The sequence below is a fragment of the Pipra filicauda genome, unplaced genomic scaffold, assembly GCF_003945595.2.
Source record: "Pipra filicauda isolate LSUMZ 115617 unplaced genomic scaffold, ASM394559v2 scaffold105_size2325265_pilon, whole genome shotgun sequence".
Classification (NCBI taxonomy): Eukaryota; Metazoa; Chordata; class Aves; order Passeriformes; family Pipridae; genus Pipra; species Pipra filicauda.
This window is the reverse complement of record NW_024103496.1, coordinates 1,302,060-1,326,889: the sequence shown is the minus strand read 5'-3', so window position 1 is coordinate 1,326,889 and position 24,830 is coordinate 1,302,060. Positions and strand designations below refer to the sequence as shown.

General features: G+C 38.4%; 1 protein-coding gene across 3 annotated transcripts in view; it reads right to left on the bottom strand.

Moving 5' to 3' along the window:
* CDK14 (cyclin dependent kinase 14) overlaps positions 1–24,830 on the bottom strand; it is a 314,193-nt gene that overhangs the window by 232,134 nt on the left and 57,229 nt on the right. The window contains exon 1 of one of the 3 annotated variants that reach the window (XM_027749124.2): positions 16,285–16,392. The exons of 1 other annotated variant lie outside the window; for it this stretch is intronic. Coding sequence is in view for 1 of the 2 variants with exons in the window: in XM_027749122.2 (XP_027604923.1) it covers positions 16,025–16,099 (75 nt within the window). In the remaining variant the exon portion in view is untranslated. Of the gene's footprint in view, positions 1–16,024; positions 16,133–16,284; positions 16,393–24,830 lie in introns of those variants that run through there. One more of the 3 variants, XM_027749122.2, reaches the window with a different exon arrangement.

The window sequence follows — 24,830 nt, the reverse complement described above, 5'->3', positions numbered from 1 at the left end:
TAGTTTGTGTGCGCACCTCGGTACTGGCTTGCCAAAGATTCAATACTGGTATATTATTGTATTTTTAAATAATGCTTATACAGTGTTATTATTATTATCACCATATGTCTCAGAAAATCAAATCAGTAAATCAATTCCCAGGCACTGAAACGTGAGACTGCAGCTTAATGGCACACTAAAGCACAGAAGTTCAATTCTTTGTTACTGTGAAGTATGACTCTGCCAAGCTCTAAAGATTGCCACTTGCTGCTTGAGCTATCAAAATATGCTATGGCTAGTTCAAAAGAACTAAAGGAGCAGAACAGCAGGTTTAGAAACTCCAGTCATATACACTTCTGGTTTTAATTTTAATACACTCCAATATATACAACATTTTTTTAAATCACACAGTGAGGAGTTGTATTTGAGACCTCACCTTTTGTTTTCACCCATAAGACACTTGACTTTTACTTGGAAAGAAAAGAAATAGTTTCAGCTTTCAGACTTTCATAGCTTTCAGTTATGAAGTGTGAAGCAAGACACAAAAAGTTCCTTAAATCATAAACAAATCAAAGTAATCCACAATGTACTTTTTCCATTATATTTGCATGTATTTGAGGACAGACAGTGTTAATTTGCTGAAAACTGTTCACATACATACAACTAAAGAAGCATAATATTCTATTCAAGCACCCATAATCTAGAGCATTTTTAAAAACTTGCTGTTATAAAACACTTAACATGAAAAAAATAAAAAGAAATTATCATTAAATCAGGACTCTTCCCCCATAGCCCAAAGTGTCTCCAATACAAACTTCTCCAAACAATTATATTCTATTCAAGCACCCATAATCTAGAGCATTTTTAAAAACTTGCTGTTATAAAACACTTAACATGAAAAAAATAAAAAGAAATTATCATTAAATCAGGACTCTTCCCCCATAGCCCAAAGTGTCTCCAATACAAACTTCTCCAAACAATTATTCTTTGCCGTCTTGCCCAGAGGAATTTTGTGCCTTGAAATCAAATTTACTTCAACTTTTTATAGAAATACTGGGTGACTATACCTTGTGGTTTGGGGTTTTTTAATATATATATTTTGAAGATCAACTGTAACAGTAGATCAAAGATTCCTTTTCTACATTAAAAATTTAAAGTATGTTTCCTGCACAGTGCCATCTGCCCAAATGATCATGCACCAGGTCAACTCTAATGAAGAACATCACTACTATTACAGACCGGGCTTTACAAGGGTTCAAATTTCTTCTCATTAAAGTGATTACTCCAAGACTAAAACTTCAGTAAGTTATAACCGAGAAAAGGAACAGCCCCCCTTCATTTCAAAAGAGAATTCCTTCTCAGGTCAAAATTAAGACAATTATGTAATTTTGTACTATTACTTCAGAGAGAAGTAATATATTACTTCAGAGAGAAAAGATAAAGAGTTTCTTCACAAAGAATTTTTAATTAGCCTTCTTGTAAAACTAATTGGCTTCTTTCCCCTAAAACAACTTATATGCACAGACATGCATCCACATACTTTCCACTGTCCTCTCCAGATCCATGTTCTTGCAATGCTTGCTACCAAGAAAGATGTTTTAACATAATGTAAGTTGAAATTACTATTAATATAGCAGTACTTCCATGTTACTTAATCAACATGGATGCAAATAAATCAGCCTATGAAATTCTATGACCTAGAAAATAGGAGATATGGAAAAAAAGTTCAAAAGCTGTACTTGTCTTCCTTTTAAGGTAACAAGACCACCTGTAGCTGATTAAGATTTTTTGAGTACACAACTACAAATATACTATAGATAACAATGACATGAATGCTGCTTCTAGTTTCTTTTTCCACTGGAAAATCTCCATCTCTACCTCTAATGTGGGCCATGTAACCATTGCATTAAAAAGAAGCAAGATATTTGTTTCTATTGATTGTCTACTGGAAGCAGTAATACTTTAGATATTGAAGGGAGACACTTTAACCTTCAGGTCAATTGACTGAATCTGGAGTAGGATAAAAATCCTCACTACCATCATATAATAGCCAACTTCCAACTAGCAAATTACTAAAACCAAGATGTACACCAACCACCCCCCACTCAGAAGTCAAACACCTCAGTGGATGTACAGGCTGGATACCAGCATCACCCGTGGAAAAGACTGAGGACAGCAGGGAAATGCAAAAGCAGGGTCTGCTCACCACCCTCCTCTGCCTGCTCTGCAACTACAGAGTTGGCAAAGTTTCATTCATCACTTCTCTCTCACCAATATTAATTAGTCTCCAATATATATTAGTCTCCAAGTGACTGCTGACCAAAGTGCAGGGTTTAAGTCCATAAAGCTAAGCTTATGCTGTTGTTGAAGGGTACACATTTCCAAACTGTCTACCCTGCCTACAAAACACCAAAGAGAAACAGTATTTAAGCAGTTGTTTTACATTTTGCCATTGATATGCCAAGTCCAACTTTGTGGTGAAATTCTTCTTCAGTGAAATCTGAAAGGAGCAGTTCTAAAAGGTCAGCACTGAGTACTGGCTATAACCTCAGAATTACACAGTTTAAGGACACATTAATTTCAGGTTTCCCTCCATCAGCGAGAGCACAATAGAATTCCTTTTGCCCCTGGGCAGTGGGCGCTCCTGTGCTCCAGCTAACAGTACAACTTATTCTGTAGTGACTTATCATGCAAAAAAGCAACAGTGGGACGAAAAGAACTGAAGTATAACATATTTTGGAGAGCTTCCTGTGCATACAAATGATCATGGGTTTCACCAGCTTGACCACACCACTTCTAGGAACAGTATGACTTTGATTAATTTTTTTTAACACTCATTCAGCCTTTCAAATATCATTTTTCCATTGTACTGCATAGCAAAAGTGATTCCTAGAATTTTAGGCTCTCAAATGATATGTACAAATACTTAGTTAGACTGTAAACCACTGTCTACCACCTGGTAGCTCGTTGCTGATAGGTAAGACAAGCCTAACACACCTTCTTATTTCCAGCTTTCTTTTTGTGTAAGAGAGTTAAGGACCATTTTCCACTTAAAAGCATAGCATGTGTCGTAAAGAACACAGATGCATTTTCAGCCTCTTTTAGATGCTCCTGTGTGACCCTGTGGGCTTTCCCTCTAAGTCCATTTTCCCTGTAAGACAGGACTTTCTTTTGACCTCATTTTGTTTGTTCTATATACATAAGTCCAAGGTTCTGCAGAGCGGGCACTGCACTTTTACTAACGCTTTTTTTACACACAGAACAACCCTTGTGCACCTTGTGAAGATGACAATCTAGAAAGAACTGGAAACTGTCTTTTGCCAGTGCAGCCTCAAAAATGGATGATTTTATTTGCTTTAACTACAGTCACCAGAATAAAAAACAAACCTAAAGAAGCTAATCAAGTCATTACATATAGGAAGTCAATCTATATGATTCATTACCCCTTCTTGCCCTTGATCTATAAATCTATGTAATGCTGTACTTAAAACAGTGGAGCCCAGACACTCATTGAGATGCTATAAATGCCACCAGAGTCAAAACCTGGTGCTACATGAAGATGTGATCAATGGCACCTTAACTATTACAAGTTCTAACCTCAAATGTATGTAGAGAAAATACAAGTAACATCTTGGTTCATCATGCATGAGATGACAATTATGTTTTATAAAATGCAATCAAGAGGAAGAAAGAAACTTTTCAGTATGGATATGCTATGCATTTAAAAAAACCTCTGTCTAGAAAATAGCGTGAATCATTAACCAGTTTTAATTGTCATTTCTTTAAAACAAGTCATCATACAAGTGAACATTAAGGTATGTCAACACTTGAAGTGATTCTTTCCTCTTCATGAACTGCCATGATTTTGTGCTTCTCCCACCACGAACTACATTCAAAGCATAATTGTCTAAGGTGTAAACTATTTTCAAATCTATTTGGTTTTTAAAGGTAGTGCAATGAAACCACAGTTATCACTTTCACATGAGGTATTTTAGCCAGCAGATCTCATAATTACAGGGAATAGAGGTATGGGATCTTCATTTACGCTTTCACTCTTCTTTACAGGAAACAGTATTTAAAAATAGGCCAACCAACTTAATACACTTAACAACTACAGATTATTACAGGTATAACAGGGAATATGCAAAAAACCCTGTATCATGTACAGATTGTTGAGCAAACATTACTATCCTTCCAAACCTTGTATCAGACAGAAAAGGCTCAAGGAAGTCACTTGACAGTTCACCACCTCTGACTTTGGGTTCATTAGGTGGCCCCAGACATGAAACATAAGAAAGGAAACAGCTGCTTTGTGCCACCTAAGTTCCCACCTGGCAGGAATCTCAGTACCTCAGAGAAGTGTGATGAAAAAACTATGTTGGCAAAAACAGTGAGAGAGGGGCAGAGACAAGGGGCAGATGATACAAAAGAATTTATTATATTTCCTGAAAGGAAAAGAAGGTAAGATAAAACAATTGCAATGAAACGAATGGTATTCACGCCAGAGAACTTCACATGTAGGACATTCACACCCAAAGTCTCCTCTTTGGTTCCAGGATGAAAATCCTGAAAAAACTAAACTTCACTCCAACGCCAACATCCCTTTAAAGAGTCTTGCTCTTCTACACAGAGAACAGCAGGGTCCTACAGAAACTCATTTTTTGTGTTTGAAGTTAGTCTTTGGAAAACCCCTTCCAAAGCAGCACTTGGAAACTGTCCAGGGACTTGGTGTCTTGTGGGAAAGGATTTGATCTGGAAAACAGCAATGACTGTTCCTACCCAGTGAAGCAACAGTATTAGTAGTTCAGAGTCCCTGATCCCAGCTTTGGAAAAAAGATCCTTGTCAGTCTACATGTGGTTCAAGCACCTGTCCAGGAACATGCTGCATCCTGAACATGACATTTCTCACATACGATCATTAATGTCAATATATAACTGTATTTCCCCAAGTTGTTCCACATTCTGCTGCCAAACAATATACATTTTCCAAACTCTGATGACTGAAATAAACCCACTTTTAAAATTCCACCACAACTATTTATTCAGGCTCAATTAAAACATAAGACAAAAAGAGACATGATGAGACAGAAGTAATTTGGCCACTTAAAACCTACAGCACAAACAGCCACTTTGCAGCTGCCTGAAGAGTTCTCATCTACTTTGGAAAGAAATAGTCAAAGGGAGATTTATCTATAAAATCAGAATATTCATGTCAATTCCAATAACTACTTGAGCTACTACAGATTCTGAAAATGTAAACAAAATAAAATGCAGCACCACAGAAGTTAGTACAGCTTGATATTAAAAGTTATTTTAGTGTTTCTCAGTGTGGGGTTTTTTTTTTATTTAAAGTAAAAGAGCCAGAATATTAAAGAAAGAGCACTTCAAAATTCCTAATCTTACAACCACAAAAAAGCACAACATAGTTTATACCTTGCAGCTTTCTTAGTTGCTGATCAGAATCAAAAGATAACGTATGACAGAAAACAACACAGCTTTGGACAGCCTTTCTTCCCTGTTCCTCCTGCCCAGTCTCACATTTAATTTCAGAAGATCCCAAGGCTGCTCTAGGATAAACAGACTTAGTCATCATTACATCACTATGGATCACTGAGCTACAGTTTCTTACAGTCTCCATCCTAAAATCATGGTATTCATCATATCTCAACACATAATGCCTACATTTAGCCAATTTTTTCCCATAAAGACTACTGTTGAAATTAAGAGAATGAAATCACAAGAAGTACATTTTTGCTCCATGTGTAAAGTCCATAATAAGCCTCATTAAATAAATAAAAATCAGTATAACCATTCATGGAACCATTTCTAAATAAAGATGCCTCTTTGAATCACCTTATATCTCATCTCAAGCAATACTCTTTAATCTGCATTTGGGATTAATCTGAAAATAATAAATGGTGTATCAGATTTAGTTATTGTGATACAGTTTCAATGTAAGGTTTTTTTCACTTCATCACTGTCAGCAAAATCAAAAGGTCCCAAACAAATTGTATTCTTATAATTAAAGGTTGCTGGACTATTTCATTTACTATTTAAAGTAATATAGCATTGAAAGAGTGAGACTGATCAGTTAAAACGTAATTAATTTATAGTCCTTATGGTTCATGAATTATAAAACAGTCATGAATGACCCCTGAATTAATCACCTGTTCCGGTACTTAGTAAAAGATAGGCTGTCCCGTATCAGTGGAATTAATTCATATGAATAAAGATATCCTCAGTAACAAAGAACAATCAATTCTGGCAGAAAAGGCCAGACATCCTACCACACACAGAAAGAAAAAAGTTTAAAATGCTGGTATACCGTAAAGACATACTATTCTGAAGCTTATCACATCTTTCGGGAAGACGCATTATACCTGGGGTTTAATTCCCACATTTAACATACCACAAATGTTTACTTCAGTCGTCCAATACCTATGGACTTACATAAAATATCAAAAAATTGCCAACAATCTACTATTCTCTATTGGTCATTGCCACTGTGTATATCTGGGAAAAGGGTGACTGGTTGGGTAAATATCAGAGTGAACATTGAAAATTTCTACTGAAAAATCAGAAGAAAATATCAGAATTCCTCCCATTTGCACTATTCCAGGAGACATAGTATGAAAGGACTAGATATAAGGAAATGCAAGATCTAGCATGCACTGGGAAAAAAAAAAAGAAAAAATTATTGAGTGACTTGAGGCAAAGAAGTCACTTAAGCTTTCAACAATTCCGTCTTTCTGTTCGCAATAATGATCCTGCCCCTATCACAAGCAGAAACCGGGAGAACTAATTAAGTTTGTAAAGCACTTGGGTTTTTTTAAGTGAAATGTTATGAAGATATAGATTATAATTTGTAGAGCCAAAGCCCGCTGGAAGGTAGTGCAACAATCTCATTATTACAGAGAATAAGACTTGCATTTAGCTGAGAGATGTACGAAGAAAAAAAACATATATAGTGAAGTGACTACTGATTCAACAGCTGAATTGCTGAGAGCACAAGTCTGTCATTAATTTTCACTGGAAAAATCCGATATGAGGTTTTATTACCATTTATAAGCATGTTATTTTCTATCATCCTTTGGTACCATGGCAAATGAGAACTACACAAGTCATCTGCAGATTCTGGCATCTCTGGAATTTGACATTTGCTACTTATAAAACACAGTTTGGAAATGGTCCGGAGTACGAGAAGCAGCTTTGTTCAAAATAAAAATGTAGCTATCTGGAGATTCATTCTCTTTGCAGAACAAAGCACTAGGGAGGCTCTTTCTTGTTACAAACACAAATCTTGCCTGCTTCCTCTTGGCCCAGCTGGTAGCACTCTCCATCATCCCCAGGACAGGGTCACCCTGCTACACCCACAAGCAGAGACATGAACAGGTTGAGGAGAGAGCTCAGTTGGTAAGAAAGCTACAATGCAGAAAAACATCTATGAAGAACAAGAGGTGAGATAAGGGAGCAAATAAAATTGTGAAAGGGGAAGTAGAGCATGTAATGCTACACGACATCACCAGCCAGCTCATACCACAGCTACCAGCGCAATCAGGCCCAAATTTGAAAGAGGTCCTTGAACACACTCAGCCTTCCCTGTAATAACCTACACCAGCCCTTTGTTTGAATATTTGATGGGCACAGCTAAAAGAAGCAGAAAGAGAACTTGAGTAAGATAGGGGGAAAAAAAACGGAGAGGAGGGGCAGAAGGGATGGAAAGAAGACACAAGGAAAGAAAAGGTTGTACAATAAGTCATTACTTTTCCTGTCCTGATGGCCTGTCATTTCTGTCTGGTAACCTCCAGGGGTAAGAGGCTCAACTGTCCACCAGAACTATAATTCATATTCTCGTGTAATATTTGTTTAACTTTATTTGGATGAAGAGATTGCTAGCAATGCTAGCTATGAACTAGCAAATACAACTGAAAACAGAGCTTGGAGACTGAAAATGGTATCCAGGGATATGGTATGTCCCTTGCTGTACCTAGCACAAACTTACTCATACATCTCCCACAGCCCATCTCAAAGGCACACTCTCTAAAATGGCCGTTTTATTTCTGAAGTCAAAGCTGATGTTAAACCAACTGTCTTTGTCATATGGAAGAAGGCAAATATAAAAAGGTCACTGAAGTGCCAGATGGAAGAATTTTTGAACTAGAAGCTCTGACACTAATTCTCTGTGTTTGTCTGAAACACTGAATTCAATGAGCAGATTAAATGTTTGTGCTGAATTGTCAAATGAGAAACAACTCACTCTCACAGAAAGGCCAACTGATCAGGCCTGAGGTAGGAATACCAAGATCATACAAATCTAAATGAAGTCAAACACTTGTATCAAAAAATAATGTTTTATACTGGAAGTTATTATGTGCGGTGTTTACATAGCTCTTTCCTGTCACCACCACTAACCCACCAAGAGCTGCAATACAGCATATATTTATTCTGCTAACTTGATACCTAAATATTAGCACAATTACTGAATCAAGCACAATCTTGAAGTCAGAAATTACTGTACATGATTTTGTGCCCCTTCAACATGGCAAGGCAGAGCTGAGCACTTCTAAAATTTAATTTTTTTTCTGTTCATAGCACAGCCTAACTTCAGAAAAGTGAGTTTTCAGTCCATTAAAGTTGATATTCCTCTCCTCACAGGGAAAAAAGGTCCAGTTTTGAAGAGAACCTGGACTAGATTTTAGGTCTATAAAAGCCTACATATGTCCTCAAAGCAAAACCCTGTTCTGTGACAACAGACGTCAGGAGGAGTCACCTAAGGACAGGGTCTCAGAAAAAGGTCACATCGAAGTCCTGACAACGTGTAATGTTCATGAAAAGAGACAGAAACTCAACGGAGCTGATCTAAAGGGGCGTTTTGCTCTATTTCTGTACTGATGCCCCAAAAGGCAATAGCTGTGTTAGTAATAAAGCCTGGCAAATAAATTCTTCCTTTTACTTGAGCAATGCTCACATTTGCTACAGTGGCATGTAATGTAATATGCCATGCAAGCTTTTCCTGAAATTGCAACCAGGCTGCTGCTTCCATTAAACTGTTTCCAGACTTGCTGTGTTCAAAAGCAGGAGGTTTACTCGTCCAGTAAACCAAACAGGAGGGCACAGTAGGGGATCAGCAGAGGTGTCAGTGTGGGAGAGGCAGCTTCCAGTGCCAAGCAAGAGCCAAGGATGCCTTGGTAACCAGCAGAGCGGTGGAGAAAGTGTCTGAACATAAACATTCTCCCATGAAATTGTGACAGGTGGTTTCTATACTCTTTTACTTAGTTACCCATTTGTAGCTGTTGTCTATCCTCCTCTGTAACCATATGAACAGCATTTAAAAATAAAGATTAAAAAAATATTTCAATCCCTTTCCCATATCAGCCTCCTGCTCCAACAGATGGCTACATGTGCCAGTGCAAGTTTATACAGTTTTCTTTCCATAAGTGCAGTATTAGTAGTTTTGTGTGAACAGTATATTAAGTCTTTCTGGGTTTACACGTTTATAATTTTATTCTATCACTCCCCCGATCATGAAGTTATCAAAGTTGTATACATAAATGCAATAAGTCTTCCCACTGCCATGTTAAGTGTGAGAAATCTTGAGAGACTTGACAACAAAATGCCTATTCTTGCTAGATTCTGAGGCTGTCAGTAAGGTTTTTCAGAAAATAAATTGTAAACAATTCCATGCCTTGAAAATAGGTTTTATCTAGTTCTTTTAGACTCCTTTACCTACCCCTAGCAAGCTTCTTTATTTTTTCACAGTTATCACCAAGTACCTCTGATCCAAATTAAAATAAAAATTGTCCTCTAACAAGCAGGGAACAAAAATACTGCTGTTGGTCGGATCTGGTCATGGAACTGACAGTATAAGACTTAAGCCCAACTACTTGAGATCTTTCACAATACGCTCTTCACATATATGCTGAAGAGCACTTTTCTAATAAAAAGAAAGGAGGAAGGAGACAGATCATGTAATCATTTTTGTGAAATATATGCATTTGCTGGTGGAAAGGTTTTACAACCACCTTCAGTCTGATATGATGACAACCCTCATTGCACTGAAGCAGCATGCTGTATGGTCCTTTACAAATCAATGGTAGGCTCACATTATCTTCAGCAGATGCTCTAAAAGCATGTTGGAAAAAATAATTCAAGACTAGAATGATAAATCAGTTTGGCTATTCTTCCTTCAGAACATTTCCTTAATGTGAAAAAAAATACACAAAAATCTATTTCATTCTCTTCCCTGTTTTCTGCATTTGTCTTCTTTCCTTGCTTTTTTTTTTTTTTTACTATCTTTAGAAAAAGCCAGAGGAAAAACTAGGTAATGAAAGTTGTTTGCTTCATTCTGCTAATGCATTTCAAAGTTTCATTCTAGCACCAAGAAAGAAATCTCTCCTGCTCTTAGGTGCTTCATCCCTGAGGTTAACAACCCTACAGCTTGAGAAATGCAGCTTCCAATGCAGATCAATGTCCCAAGGAAAGACAAGCTCTCTTAAGTGTTTCTAGATCTGCTCCCATACATATTATCTTCCAAACCACTGAATTTGGCAAAGTATCCTCTGTCAAATCAGCACAGTGTAAAGGAGTAGGCAGAAAAAGAGCTTCAAGTTTTCATTATTCACTTGTGCAAGTAATCTCCAGACATGTGAATAACCCATATTCCAACACAATCTCCCAGAAATTTTAATAACAGGCATCTATGACTTTTCTTCCATTGCTTTCTTCCATGGAAGTTTGAGAGTTCAGAAGAGGATGACAAGCCCAGTTTCACAAACAATTAAATGCAAAGTCCTCCTCTGTGTTTGGATCTCATGCACACCTGACTTTTTTTTTTTTAACTTGTTCTTTCTTTTCCCCCCCCTTTCAGACAAATGCCCTGGTTACAGAATTCTATAAAACTTGAATGAAAAGTCTCAAAGGAATTTTCTAGCAGCTACTGCAGGTTTGTCAGACTTGCAGCAGCACAATCACTTTCAAAGCAAAAAGGTGTACAGAAGCATAATGAAACTTGTTTCTCAGTGCATATGCGCTATGCTCACAAACATACCATGTCCCACAATTCAGAATTGAGTCAGCCAGCATAATGAAAATTACAGTATCTAAAGTTATTCAGAATATGAGGAACACTCCAGTATATCTTTTCTTACAAAGACATCTAAAACTTAAAATGGAGAAGTTTCAAACTGATAGTGAGAAGAGCTCATTGTAAGAAGGACTGCAATTTTATAAGAAAAATTCTATGAATAGAACAGAGATAATGCTCAATTTTTTAAAAAACTATGTATTTCAACAGAGAAGTGAAAATCACCGCTGCTGCTTTGATGTGTTCAAGCCAAATATGTGCTGTAGTAGACTTATGACTATGCTCAAATCAACCTAAAGAAAAAGCTGTAACAGTACAAAACAGCCAAGCCTTCTGCAGTTGGTGGCAATTTGCACCTCCAAGCTGTGAGTTCATCATGAATCACTTTCAAAAAGCAACAAATCCTAAGAATCAGATTGGTCAAAAATCACAGCTATCATTAGAACATTAGTGAGAAGTCCTCCATCCTTCCAGTACATTAAGTTTCTCATGAAAAACTTTCACAAAACTGAGACTGATTGCAGATATTTTGCCTGGCTTTCCCTGCATAGCTGCCTACCAGCAGTACAATCACATTTTATGATTATATAATTTTATGTATCTGGACTACTTTGCCAAATACAGGGAATTCCTTGCCAACTTGAAAGTTAGGGGGTGGTTCCACCACTTTCCCAGACAGCAGTAAAACCTACCACTCCATCATTAAACTGTAGAACTTTTCAAGACAACTCTTCTGCATGACATAATATAACATTTCTATAGCCAACATTTAGCAACAGAACCCATTTGTTCATTAAAACTCCCACTATTTACCGGGAAGTCTGGGCAAACATATTTTACACATATTCTCTAACTGTTTAAGTACATTTTCTTTGCACTTACACGAAGATTTAATAAAACGGAAGAGGACATATTCAAACACACTAAGCTTGTAGACTGAAAGTATCAGAAATGAATTAAGTGGAGCTGAGCTTTCACAATATATAAATAGACGTTATGCCTTTCATTTCCTCACCACTCTCTTGGCAACATTCAGTATTTTCCTTTTCAGGTAAGTTGTATAGAATTTAATATTAAATTAAAAACATCCGACACAGCAAAACTGAAATATAACTGACATAAATTCTATTCAATTTCCAGGACAGAATGATAAAGACTAGTCAAAAGCTTGCTGATATGATGTTTGTTACAAACTTAGATTATTTTATATTTATTTATTGTCTAGCTGAAGTTTATCAAGTTATTTTTCAATCAGAAGTCGCAACAGACCTTGTAGTCAGCAGGATGAGATAGCAAGTTCTACTCTAGCATTAACTTACACAAATTCCAACAATAAATTCTAAAAATTTTTGCAAAATAAAACGAGAATCTCCACCCAAACTTTTCACACCATTTCTGACTAGCACATCAACACAGAGTAAAACAACTAACAAATAAAACTGTGTGCCTCCGCGTCCTCTGCAGGCCAGGCCAGAACTGATACAGGAACTTCAGAGAAGCCCATCCACCCAGGAATATGATAAACATATCCCTCACCAGCAACAAAGAGAAAGCATGGAATTTACTTCTACAGAGGCAAAATTATGTGTTTATGGGGTTGTTTCAAAAATCTTAAAACACAAAATCACCCCCCTGAATTCATCATTCAGTACTACATTAAATTACTATTTCACTACTTGCTTTTTGCTGAACTGCTAAATCCAGAAATATATATAGGCTTTTATTAGAGAGTGGAATGGAAGATATCAGTGAAAAATATGCCACATGTGAAAGAGATGCATATGATCAATAATTCTGACAATACACAATATACTTATCTCAAAGGAAAAAGTGATCACAGAAAGGTATTTACTGAACTATACCAAAACCCAGAAGTCACCATGTAGGTGGAAGAAGCACTTAATGACTGATGGAGCTGCTACTGGGAGAAGTTGTCCTGACACTAACATTATGATAGCAGTATTAAGAAAAATAAAGGCCTTAAGAGTCTGTTTCTTGACTAACCATCAGTACATTCATGTACCTTCCAAAGTACCAAAAGAAAAATCTAATCAGAGACTCCAGAAGCCCGTATGGACCTACCTAAGTGAACTCAAGTTCAGAAAATAGTAATTTATGTGTTCTTCCCAAACTAAGAGCACCAGTTACACTTTTCTCTAGTTCAGAAACAGGCTTTGGAGAACTGGTATTGCACAGATTCTCTGTTGTTTCAGTTAATATTTGCTAGGATATTCCTCTTCATTTCAACAGGCTTTGTAAACTGTAATTATCATTTTATCAGTACCCGAAACACTCAGGAACATTTTAACACTAATATTATCCAAAACCCAATTCACAAACTGAGTACAGCACTGCCTCACAGCTGACTATATTTGACTTGCTGGGACTTCAAAGGGAAATAACCTCATAGATTTGTCTGTGTCTGCCCAGCAGCTCCTGTGACCCTTAAGGGGCACATCTACACTCACATTTATACAGAAGTCACTGAAAATGACAGCCCAAAGCCTCACCTGCCCCAGGCTGAGCACTCCCACACATTCTCATCCCAGCAAACTTCTGCTGACCCCAAAGATCTGCCCAGGGTAGCTACTGAAACCTGCAGGGGCAAATGCCCGGGGGCAGCAGGCACTGCGCGAGGATTTCCCCTAAAGAACAAAATAATCCTTTATCCCTTCCCTCTGCAGCTGGAGCCCAGCAGAGCTGCCCATGCCAGCTGCCTGTGGGACCAGCCAGGCACACCTAGTCTGCAGCCTGCTCATAGTCCCCACCAATGGCTCCATCCATGTTCTCGTCTGTGAGGGCTCTCGGAGAAACAAGAACTGCCTGCCCAAGACAGACAGAGCACCTGCTCAGAGGCCAGCTCTTTAAACACCCCACCCATGCTTACAGTGTGAGGGGAAAACGTCAAAAACTGTGGGCACAGGTTTGGGTTTAGAGGTTTTAGGGATTGGGTTTGTTTAAGATTTGTACAACAAAATAGCTAAAAAAAAAAAGATAGTTAGATGACCCTTTTTGCTATAGGACTTCAATGGCTGGCCAGCCTCCTTGCATTAAGATGCAACATTGATTATTTCTAGCCTGCTCAGCTACAACTTCTTGAAGTTCTTTCTGTCCAGAGTCAGGGACATGAAGGAGACTATGGCAAACACTCACTCCTCAGATAAGCCCTTATCTCCTGCTGTGACAGACCCCAGCCTAACTAGAAAACTGATCCACACAGAGAAGATCTTCATCTCCATAGAGCACTTGGCACTATCCACCTATTAAACTATATATTTTTTCCCTTTCCCATCTGCATTCTTAACTTTTGGACACATTTTCCACACTGTAAGTTAATTTTCCCCCCTAGTTAATTTGGGATCTGTGTTTAACTAAATATCACCATTATACCATAGGGAATATTATTTATTAATAAAATATGTCCAAAACATTAGTCATTTCTTAAGATCAGAAAACTGAAATGAGAGAACTCTAGAGCCTGTACTAACACAGCAAACAGAGACGAAGGCTTTAGATTTGGGTAGAAAAAAACACTTGGAGGAAGAAAGCTGATGGAAGCAACAAATTTAACATATGAAGTAGATGAAAACATAATACTAAGAGAAAAATGTAATTTAAAATTTGCTTTAAAAAAATTCCACATGCCTGGACTTTCTTTCCTTGTATAACACGGGAGTAAACACAAGTGGCTGAATTACTTCTATGCATTAGACAATGATTTGCAATTTATTAATAGACATAGTATAAGCAAAGGAAAACTTCCATAAAAACAAAAAAAGAAATAATATAACTGAAATAATTATTGTAATAAAAACATTCCAAACAATTCTTGACCCCAAAAAAAAGGCAACTCTATTTTCTGAGACAAAACTATATCAATTAAGTTTGTATACAGTGTGAAAGAGATCACCTCACATCACTTATATTGCAGTACAAACAGTGTTTTTTAAAGAAGGAACTCCAGCAAAATAATAATGAAACCTTCAGAAAATAATTGCTATAACACCAAATCTTCGCTCTTTAATCATATTCAGTGACAGAGAAGAAAAACCCTTTAATTGGCGAGTACAGAAAAAGCAAACATGAATCGCTGTCAAACTAGTTATTTGATCCCACATTGATATACAACTGATCTCTTCCTGGAGTATAATTCAAATGCTGCATAATGATAAGCATACTCTCCTAGAAAAGAGCCTCTCTGCTTTTACTCTTAACTAGTAATAGCAAAAAACATATCACTCTACCATTACTACTACAGTTCAATTCTTTTAAATACTAGAACACATGGTGAAATATTTTTTTGTTCAGTTCCACTGGACTTCTGTTGAGAGTAATCTAGGACTCGATCTACAACTGAAACACAATAGCTGTCTGTTAAGTCATCAGAAATAATTCGAATAATTTCATACTATGGTCACAGTTTGATCTGTCTTGTACTAATGGTAAGTGCTGCTCCTTTTCTCTTCTCTTTCCCTGAACATGCTGCTGCTCTAAGCTTTCATATGCTGAAATATGCCACTAAGATCCAAACCTCTGTCAACACACTGCTATATAAGCATTCAAGAATGACAACTCCAAAAGACTACCTCACTTTTTGTTATATTAAATAAAGACAAGAGAAATAAAATCACGACAGAGGTTAACAAGGCAAAAAGATATTCTGACGTCCATGATACAGCATGTATTTATAAAGGATCACTTTAATTTTATCTTCCACCACCAAGCAAATCTGTAACTGTTAAAAACATTTATTCAGATCTAGCAAGATGCAAAGACTTGTTAGCAGAGATGAAAAAGTGGCTGATCACGTCCTTCACTCACGCGTCCCAGAGGGCGTTCAGCCAAGCATGTATCGGAAAAAATTGCCCATACTACCCTCTTAATACAATTACAAATAAGGCTGCCAGAGAGAGAAATACAAAGCTGATCCGAGAAAAGCATCACTTTTAAGCCTTACCCTACCTTTTCCCTGGTATTTACAAACCGCAGGCAGTATTGCTGGGGAATCTCACCAGGGTGGCTGCCGAGAGGTCTCATGTGGCGTTCCCAGCTTCCCACCGCCTCCCTCTGCCTGGATGTTAAGCATTCCCGAGAAAACCCACCCTGACATGCACAGAATGAATCCTGCTCAAGTTGGAAGCATGTGATAACTAGGATTCAGGTTGAAACAGGAAACCCCAGTACCCAATTAGTCCCAGAGATTTAACCAAGCCCCATCTTACCGTTTTGCTGTTGCCCGGATCAGGTCAGATTCACCTGCAACTCTTTGGCATCTCTCTAGCAATGTTAGTGTTTGCAGTTAGGCTGGGCTCATTCAGCAACTGAATTCACAACATCTTTCTGCACTAGCAAGCTGAAATGGTACGGCTGTACTACAGCTAAGAAAGGGGGAAATCTAAAGCAGCAAACAAAGAAATCCCTCAAGACAGGGTAATCCCTGTGGAGTAAAATATTAAAGATACAGATGAGCACTGAGGGTACAATATTTCTCTGTCTAAAATTCATCAGCAATACCATGCTCTTTCTAAAAGATTTTTTTTTTTTTTAATATATGATGGACTTGCCTGTGGAGTTCCCAGAAAGGCAGAGTATCCAGGCTCTGCAGCAGCATTGCAGCCAAAGTAACCATGCATATGCTATCTAGGCAATTTACAGCAGTCTTTTTGAAAAGATATTGATTTACAATGTAACACTGCCTCAACCCAACACAGAACTGCAGCCAAAATAGCTAATGGTAATTTCACAGGAATTAAGGGAAAAAACTCAACATTCAATCAAAAGGATGCAACTAATCATTCCCAATTCAATTCCACCCCAGTCCTGAAAAAAATTAGCAAGTTCTTGAGTGACAAATAGTAATACTATAGCAATAATCTATGGGCATCTGGAATCAAGCACTATGAATACCACTGTCCACTTTTACAGAAACAATAAATATTAAAAATAATTTAAAATTTATTGAGTCAAAATATCAACTATGAAGTTAGTTTCAGCACTGTAAGGATGAAACTTAGTACTTAATTTATGAACGTACAAAATGCACAAAGCTGTGAGTAAGCAACAGACACCTACTCCGTGCTGGGAATTCACTACTGAGCCCACGTGAGCTTGGGTGCAGTAGGGGGAAAAGAGGGTAGCAGGACCAAACCCTCAGGGAGGGCTTCTACAAAAGGGATGCAGTGAATTTTCTCCATCTCCTACTCCTACAGCAACCCCTGCTGGCCTGTGCTTCAGATGGCTCCTGGCTCCCCAGAAACCTCCCAGGGTTGGGGGAGCACTGGACAGACTATACTAGGAGAGGGAACAGTAACGTACACATAAGTAAAACCCTCAGGAGGGAAAGCACACAGCTCAGCTTACATGACATCCTCAACACCCTGATATATTTTTCATTTTTATGTAACAAAGAGGTGCAGTGAACTAGCAGGCAAAGCACAGCCCTGGCTCACGCCCCAGGCAGCTCCAGTGACTCTCATCACAAAACCATTGGAAATGGGCTCCCCTGTAGAGTCCCACTTTGAAGAAAGCAGAGTGGGCGTAAACATTTGCTCGAGTCTCACCACAGTCACCAAGACTTAAACACATGCTGAAATACTTCTCAACTCCAGGCTGACAGCTGAACCTAGCATCAGTGGCTTCAGTGACAATAAATCTTGAATGGCATGAGCAAATTCCCTAAAATGCTCCCAAAATTACGTAGTACTTGTCATCTTTTCCCCCATCTATTTCACAACCTTAGTCACAGGGACATATTCCAGAAGACTTCTCAGTTTCTCAACTTGGTTTCTAAGCAGATAGAAGGCTTCACATCTCCTGAAAAAAAGATGACTTCTACTCTCTAGGGCAAAAGTTTCTTCTAGGGGGTCGCAAGTATGGGGCTCAGAAGAAAACGTGAAAAAAAAAAGCTTCCAGCTGAAATTATGAGAAAATACATTCAAAACATTTACATTTCTTGACCTTATTCTGTCAACATCAAATTTGTCTGAGACTGAGGGAGAATAGGACAGAAGGATGCTCAGGAGAAAAAAGCTAGTGAGCAAGCACATGCAGAGACCAGTATGCGTCAAAAGATGGGCACCGTGTTAAGGGAAAAGTAATGGACAGCCATGGGAAAAGTAAACACAAAAGGCAAGCCAGAGAAACACTGAACTGCATTCCAGAAGCAGGCAAAGTGTAGGGCCAAGGCACAGAGACAGACACCCAGCCAAACAGCCTACAAAGTCATAGAACCATAGAATACGCTGAGTTGGAAGGGACTTATCAGGATCATCAAGTCCAAGTCCTGTCCCTACACAGGACCATCCCAAGAACCACCATGTGCCTGGCAGCATTGTCCAAACACTTCTTGAACTCTGACAGGCTTGGTGCTGTGACCACTTCCCTGGGGAGCCTGTTCCAGTGCCCAGCTAGCTCTCGGTGAAAAATCTTCTCCTAATATCCAATCCAAACCTCTCCTGATACAGCTACATGCCATTCCCTCAGGTTATGTCACTGGTCACCAGAGACAAAAGATCAGTGTCTGCCCCTCCACTTCCCTTTGTGAGGAAGTTGTAGCCTGTAATGAGGTCTCCCCTCCGTCTCCTCTTCTCCAGGCTGAACAAGCCAAGTGACCTCAGCTGCTCCTTGTATGGCTTCCCCTCTAGACCCTTCAACATCTCCGTTGCCCTCCTTTTGACACTCTCTATATCTTTCTGATATTGTGGTGCCCAAAACTGCACACAATATTCAAGGTGAGGTTGCACCAATGCAGAGCAGAGCAGAGCAGGTCCCCTCCCTTGACCAGCTGGAGATGCTTTGCCTGATGCCCCCCGGGACACAGTTGGCTCTCCTGGCTGTCAGGGCACTACTGACTCATATTCAACTTGCCATCAACCAGGACCCCCAGGTCCCTTTCTGCAGTGCTGTTCTCCAACCCCTCATTCCCCAGACTGTATGTACATCCAGGGTTGCCCTGTTCTAGGTGCAAAATCTGGCATTCAGCCTTATTAAATTTCATGGGGCTGGTGATTGCCCAACCCTCTGATATGTCTAGGTTTCTCTGCAGGACCTCTCTGTAATGGGATATAACTCAAAGAAGTCAAACCCTTCTACATTTTAAAGTTAATTATTTTTACTGTATTGAAAAAAATCTACATTTATGACATTAAAGCCCTTCTGGTTGCCTTTGTGTTTGACATCTCTCAATGGATTCAATTCCAGCTGGGCTTTAGCTTTTGTAACAGCAAAAAGCTGGAAGATGTCTCTGCATTCCTTCCTGGTTACTTGTTCCTGTTTCCACCTTCTGTATAATTCCTTTCTACGTTTGAGTCTTGTTAGGAAGTCTTTGTTCATCCATGCAGGCTTCCCAATATTTTTGCTTGACTCCCTACTGTTGTTATCTCCCTTCTTCTCCTGTGCTGGCCCCATCCCTTCCCTTAATCCCAAACCCATTTGCAGACTGTGGTTGCACATAACGTGGCTGGAACACAAATAGATGCTCTGTTGCTGCCCATGGAACCACCGAGAGGATTGGGAAACCTGGCTGAAAGGCTAAGGCCATCTAGAATTACTAATTAAATTGATGGACCACACAAAGGCCCCTGTAGCATGACACTGGTTTGTTTTCTAAGGGGATGGGAAAATAACTAACTAAAATAAAAGTGTTAATAAAATAATATTAAAAAAATTAAATACTTATGGGTTTTGATTTTAAAGCTCTGCATGGAAGTCAGCTCTAATACAAGTATTGATCATATGATCAATACTTTAAGTCTTGCTTTCATCTCAGAGCAGGCTCCAAAGTGCTCTGTGGCACTTAAGAACAGTTCCTCACATATAAGGAGGCATCTTTGGAGCTTTTCAAGATAATAGTTATACAGTCATCTGCAAATTGCTATACTTCAAACAGAGAGATTAAACAATGTCACAGCTCTGATGGTCAATTAACTAAACAAGCAAACCATCATTTATTAATATGCCATAGTGAAAAAATGCAAGTAATTACCTTGTGTTCTGTGTGGTAATATTACATACTGTTAAAATGGAATTTGTAAGTGATGTCCTATTTTCATTACTCTATATTGAATCATCCATGAGAGGTGAGAGGAGATAGGACGCAAAGAAGAGAGGCAGCCAACAATTCACTCCTTTCCAAGAAGTAATCAAATGCAGTAATTAGTACAAGTTTCATACATCCATGAGCCCATTTTCTCCTCATATAAGAAACTGCATGACTAAGAAGAGCCACTGATCCTCAACACAAACCCTTCCATTTTGACAACTGCAGACTGAACATACAAGGGAAAAGTGAACACATTTTACACTTTTGAAAATTTACTCACTTGTAAAAGTCATTTAGACATCTAGCCAGCCACTTCATAATTATTTACAAGTTGTGTTCAGAAACAGAGGGCTGGATGGGACACTACCTGTCCAAGTCCAGTTCAGGTCCTTGCTATCACAGGTGACAATAAAATATGACCTCTTTTTTAAATTGCTAAGTTTGAGTTCAGTCTGAAGCTTAGTACAGAAGACATGACCTTAATAAAACAATCCAGGAGTGACACAAATGTGTTGAATGCAAAGAAAATCATTTGTATCTTAAGAAAGCAAGTGAAGCAGTGGATAATATTGCACAATGGAATGCACGACAAATTATTCCAAGTACAACATGCTGCAAAACTTGTTTCATAATACCAATATTTGAAATATACCATCTGCATTATCTGGTATGGTGGAACATCACTTAGAAGTCACTGTTTAAAATAAAACGCAATGCAACATAGCGCCAATTATTTTTGCAACTTCTAAGACCAAAAGATTTTATGGGTTTAGGAATTGGTTCTATCTACAGTTTGAATTACCAAGAATGTTTAAACTGCAGATTCAAACAGAACAACAACAACGTAACACTGTGCAATAACTTTACACATCTAAAACATACTTCAAATCAGTCCAGATATATTTTCAGGTCTTTGCATATAAAGGGTTAACCGAATGACTTCATACAAATTATACTCTTTCTGTGCAATAGGAAAACCTAACTCCAACATTCCCAACATGGTCACATCTTACTGTGAATACTAATACAGTTGCACAGAGATTGTTTTATTTGTTATTGATACTTTTGCGTTCCTTGCTATGGTGGCAAAGATCTCATATAAATAAAATAATTCAGACTACAACACATTGGTGCAGTGTATCTATGATAAGAACTTACATTTGGTATTCTACCTTGATTTAGGGTTAACTTTTAGGTAAATCAAATATTATTTTGCAAGCCTCGCTTTTTCTCCTTTTTTTTTTTTTAAGCTCTTAGTTAACGGCATTGTAACAACTACTATTCTACAGAATTACGTTAGCCTCTAATTATCAGCCGAAGTCCTTAAAGAGAAGACATGCAAAGGCCAGAAGCATTCATATCTGCAGCATGATCAGCAGTTAATATACACAGATACCAAGCACAGAGCCTGGTCAAAGTATGGAATTCTGTGATTATTCTACTTTTAAGAAAGCAGATCTGTGGGCTTTCCCACTGGTGGTGGGTATCTAGCTAGATGCAAAACTGGACTGCAATATACTTCAGCCTGCAATAATAAAGCATACCTTGCTATATAAAAACAAATGAATAGTCTTCTCCCAGCCCTGTCTCCCTCATGCTTGCAAAAACAATCACAACTATTACACAAAGACAGAATTCTATCTCAGATAGTGCTGTGTTCATACCTTTGTAATACATTAAAATTATACTGAAAAAAAAAATGCCTATTTGGAAAGAATATGAAGCCTATACCAAGTGTCAGGTAAAATAACCTGTATCTTGTTTGCCTAAATTCTTCATCCCCAATTTGCAGGAGAGTGATAGCAGAGTCATTCATCTTCAGCATCATAAAATTACATGTGCTAGCAACAGGAGCAACATTTCACTATAGAAATGAAGGTATCTTTGTAATAAATAAATAAAATTCCAGACAAAATATACACCACAATTCCCATGCCTTATGATGTACCTGTATACATACATAACCTAAGTCTTAATATTACTAATATATTTTGTAAAAAGCACCACAACCTCAGATACTCAGGAAAAAAAAAAAAAGACATTTAAATCAGCATCTTAGTCAAACATTGTTCAAAAACACCTCAAAGAACTCAAGCAGTACAAAATTCAAATGTATGCTCTGTAACTGGTAGATAATAACTATCAGCAAGATGACTTACTGGAGTAGCTTTAATTAAACTAACCTATCTACTGTGACACAGAATTCCTAAAACCATATAGCTGACAATTCTCATATTTGCAATTAAAAAAAAAAGGCTAATCAGGAAAGTATATTAATATTTCTATGACATAAAGTTTAACGATGAATACTAGAGACAGAGTTTACAAAGTTTTTCTTTAGGGACAGTTATAAAGAATTAACAATAGATTTTTAATATCTACCAGTATAGACTCCAGGGAAGAATCTCTGAGAATGTTTTATTTTCAAGTTACATATATTGCTACAGCTCATCTTGTACTGGGACAAAGCTCAGTGCTATCCTATTCCAAAGTTATCCACAGCATTATAGCTAGGAGAAAAAAGCTTTCTATAAATTAATTAAAACAACCCAAAATTATGGATTCACCTTCATCTCTTTCTCAAGTTTAAATATGTCATGCCCTGAAATTCTTGTCTTCTTTGAAAGCAGTAGATTTCAGCCTCCTTTCGTTTTTACTCTGAGATACTCACATAAAAGGTTTGTTGTTCGGTCCATATTGGGACAAGAGTTATTTAATATCTTCATTAATGACAGAGATGAAGGGATTGATTGTACCCTCAGGAAATTTGCTGATGACACCAAGACGAGTGATGTGGTTGACACACCTGAAGGCAAGGATGCCACCCAGAGAGACCTGGACAAGCTTGAGAAATGGGCCCATGGGAATATCATGAGGTGCTGGAGCAGGTCCAGAGAAGAGCAACAAGGCTGGTGAAGGGACTTGAGCACAAGTCCTATGAGGAGAGGCTGAGGGAGCTGGGGTTGTTCAGCCTGGAGAAGAGGAGGCTCAGGGGAGACCTCGTCAGTCTCTACAACTCCCTGAAAGGAGGTTGTAGCCAGGTGGGGGTTGGTCTCTTCTCCCAGGCAACTATCAGCAAGACAAGAGGGTATGGTCTTAAGCTGTGCCAGGGGAGGTTTACGTTAGATATTAGGAACAAATTCTTTACAGAGAGGGTAATCAGGCATTGGAATGGTCTGCCCAGGGAAGTGGTGGATTCTCCGTCCATGGAGGTTCTTAAGACGAGACTGGATGTGGCACTTAGTGCCATGGTCTAGTAACCACGGCGGTGTCGGATCAAGAGTTGGACTTGATGATCTCAGAGGTCCCTTCCAACCCAGCTGATTCTATGATTCTATGATTCTATGAATAAGACCAAGCACAAGCTGCTGTGCCTGGGTCAGGGCAACCCTCAGTATCAAATACAGGCTGGGAGATGATCACGAGCAGCTCTGTGGAGAAGGACTTGGGGGTGTTGGTGTGTGAGAGGCTGGACATGAGCCAGCAATGTGCCCTTGAAGCCCAGAAAGCCAAACATGTCCTGGGCTGTATCACCAGCAGTGTGGCCAGCACAGCAAGGGAGGTGATTCTGTCCCTCTGCTCTCATGAGAATTCACCCAGAGTGCTGCATCCAGCTCTGGGGTCCCCAGCACAGGAAGGAGATGCACTGTGTAGTTTTTGTTTTATGATCGTTAATATTTAATATATTTATAAAAACAGGATTTCTACAACATAATGGCAGGTCTAGTTTTGTTCTCCTTTCTTTTATTATTTGTCTCTGAAGGTTTACTTATTTTTTAGACTACTGTTAAACACCAGTCACTATCTTCACGTTGTTATCCAATGACCATATCATTCTTATCCAGAATAACATAATTTGTATAGACTCATCATTACACATGCATAGCTGCAGTTAAGTTCTTCGTATGCATCAGTTTGTACATATCAGCATGAAATAACATTATCATTTTATCATCCAAATAGTCTACACTGCAAAATCCTTGGGCAATTTTTGGCAGTTAAACTAAATAGCTTTTTTTAATGCATCAATTTTTCATCCCTCTTCCATGTCTTGTGTCTCCTACCTGGAGGGTTAGCTGTCATTCCCCTCTAAGGCTCAAAAATGGGTATATTGCTGGTTCCTTATGGCATACATGAGACATGTGACAAATGTATAAGCACCATGCAAATCACAATGACTGGAAAAGCTGATGATGATGAAAGCTAAACACTAGGTCAGATGGTGGCATGGTATGAAATTAAAGAAGTCGCTGACAAACTGAATAGAAACATTCAAGTAATACCTGATTTAGGAATATTATTGCTTCTCATAATAAAACATGAGGAGCAGCTGTGAGAATCATCTTCCCCTCCTTCCAGCTATATTTGTCTAGAAGGCTGCACTACTTAATGGACAAGAGTTTCACTGCAGTCACCCACACCTTTGTTCTTTACTAATTAAATTGACACAGAATGATGATCAGCAAAAAGGCATGTCAAAGCTCAAGTTAGTGCAACGCTGAGTCAAGTGTTCACAGGAAATAAGCACTAGAACTGCAGGTATTGCACTAATATTTATCTGTTCTTTAGTTAAATATAAAGGGTTGATTTTGACTTAAAAAGTCCTTTACTGTCTGGGTCACTAGCCCCTTGCAGACTGCTTTTCTTGTCCTGTTTTATCTCAGTAATTCAGACAAGAGGGTTGCATTCACCTGGGCATTCTCACTGACGGGCACTTCAGTCCAGAAG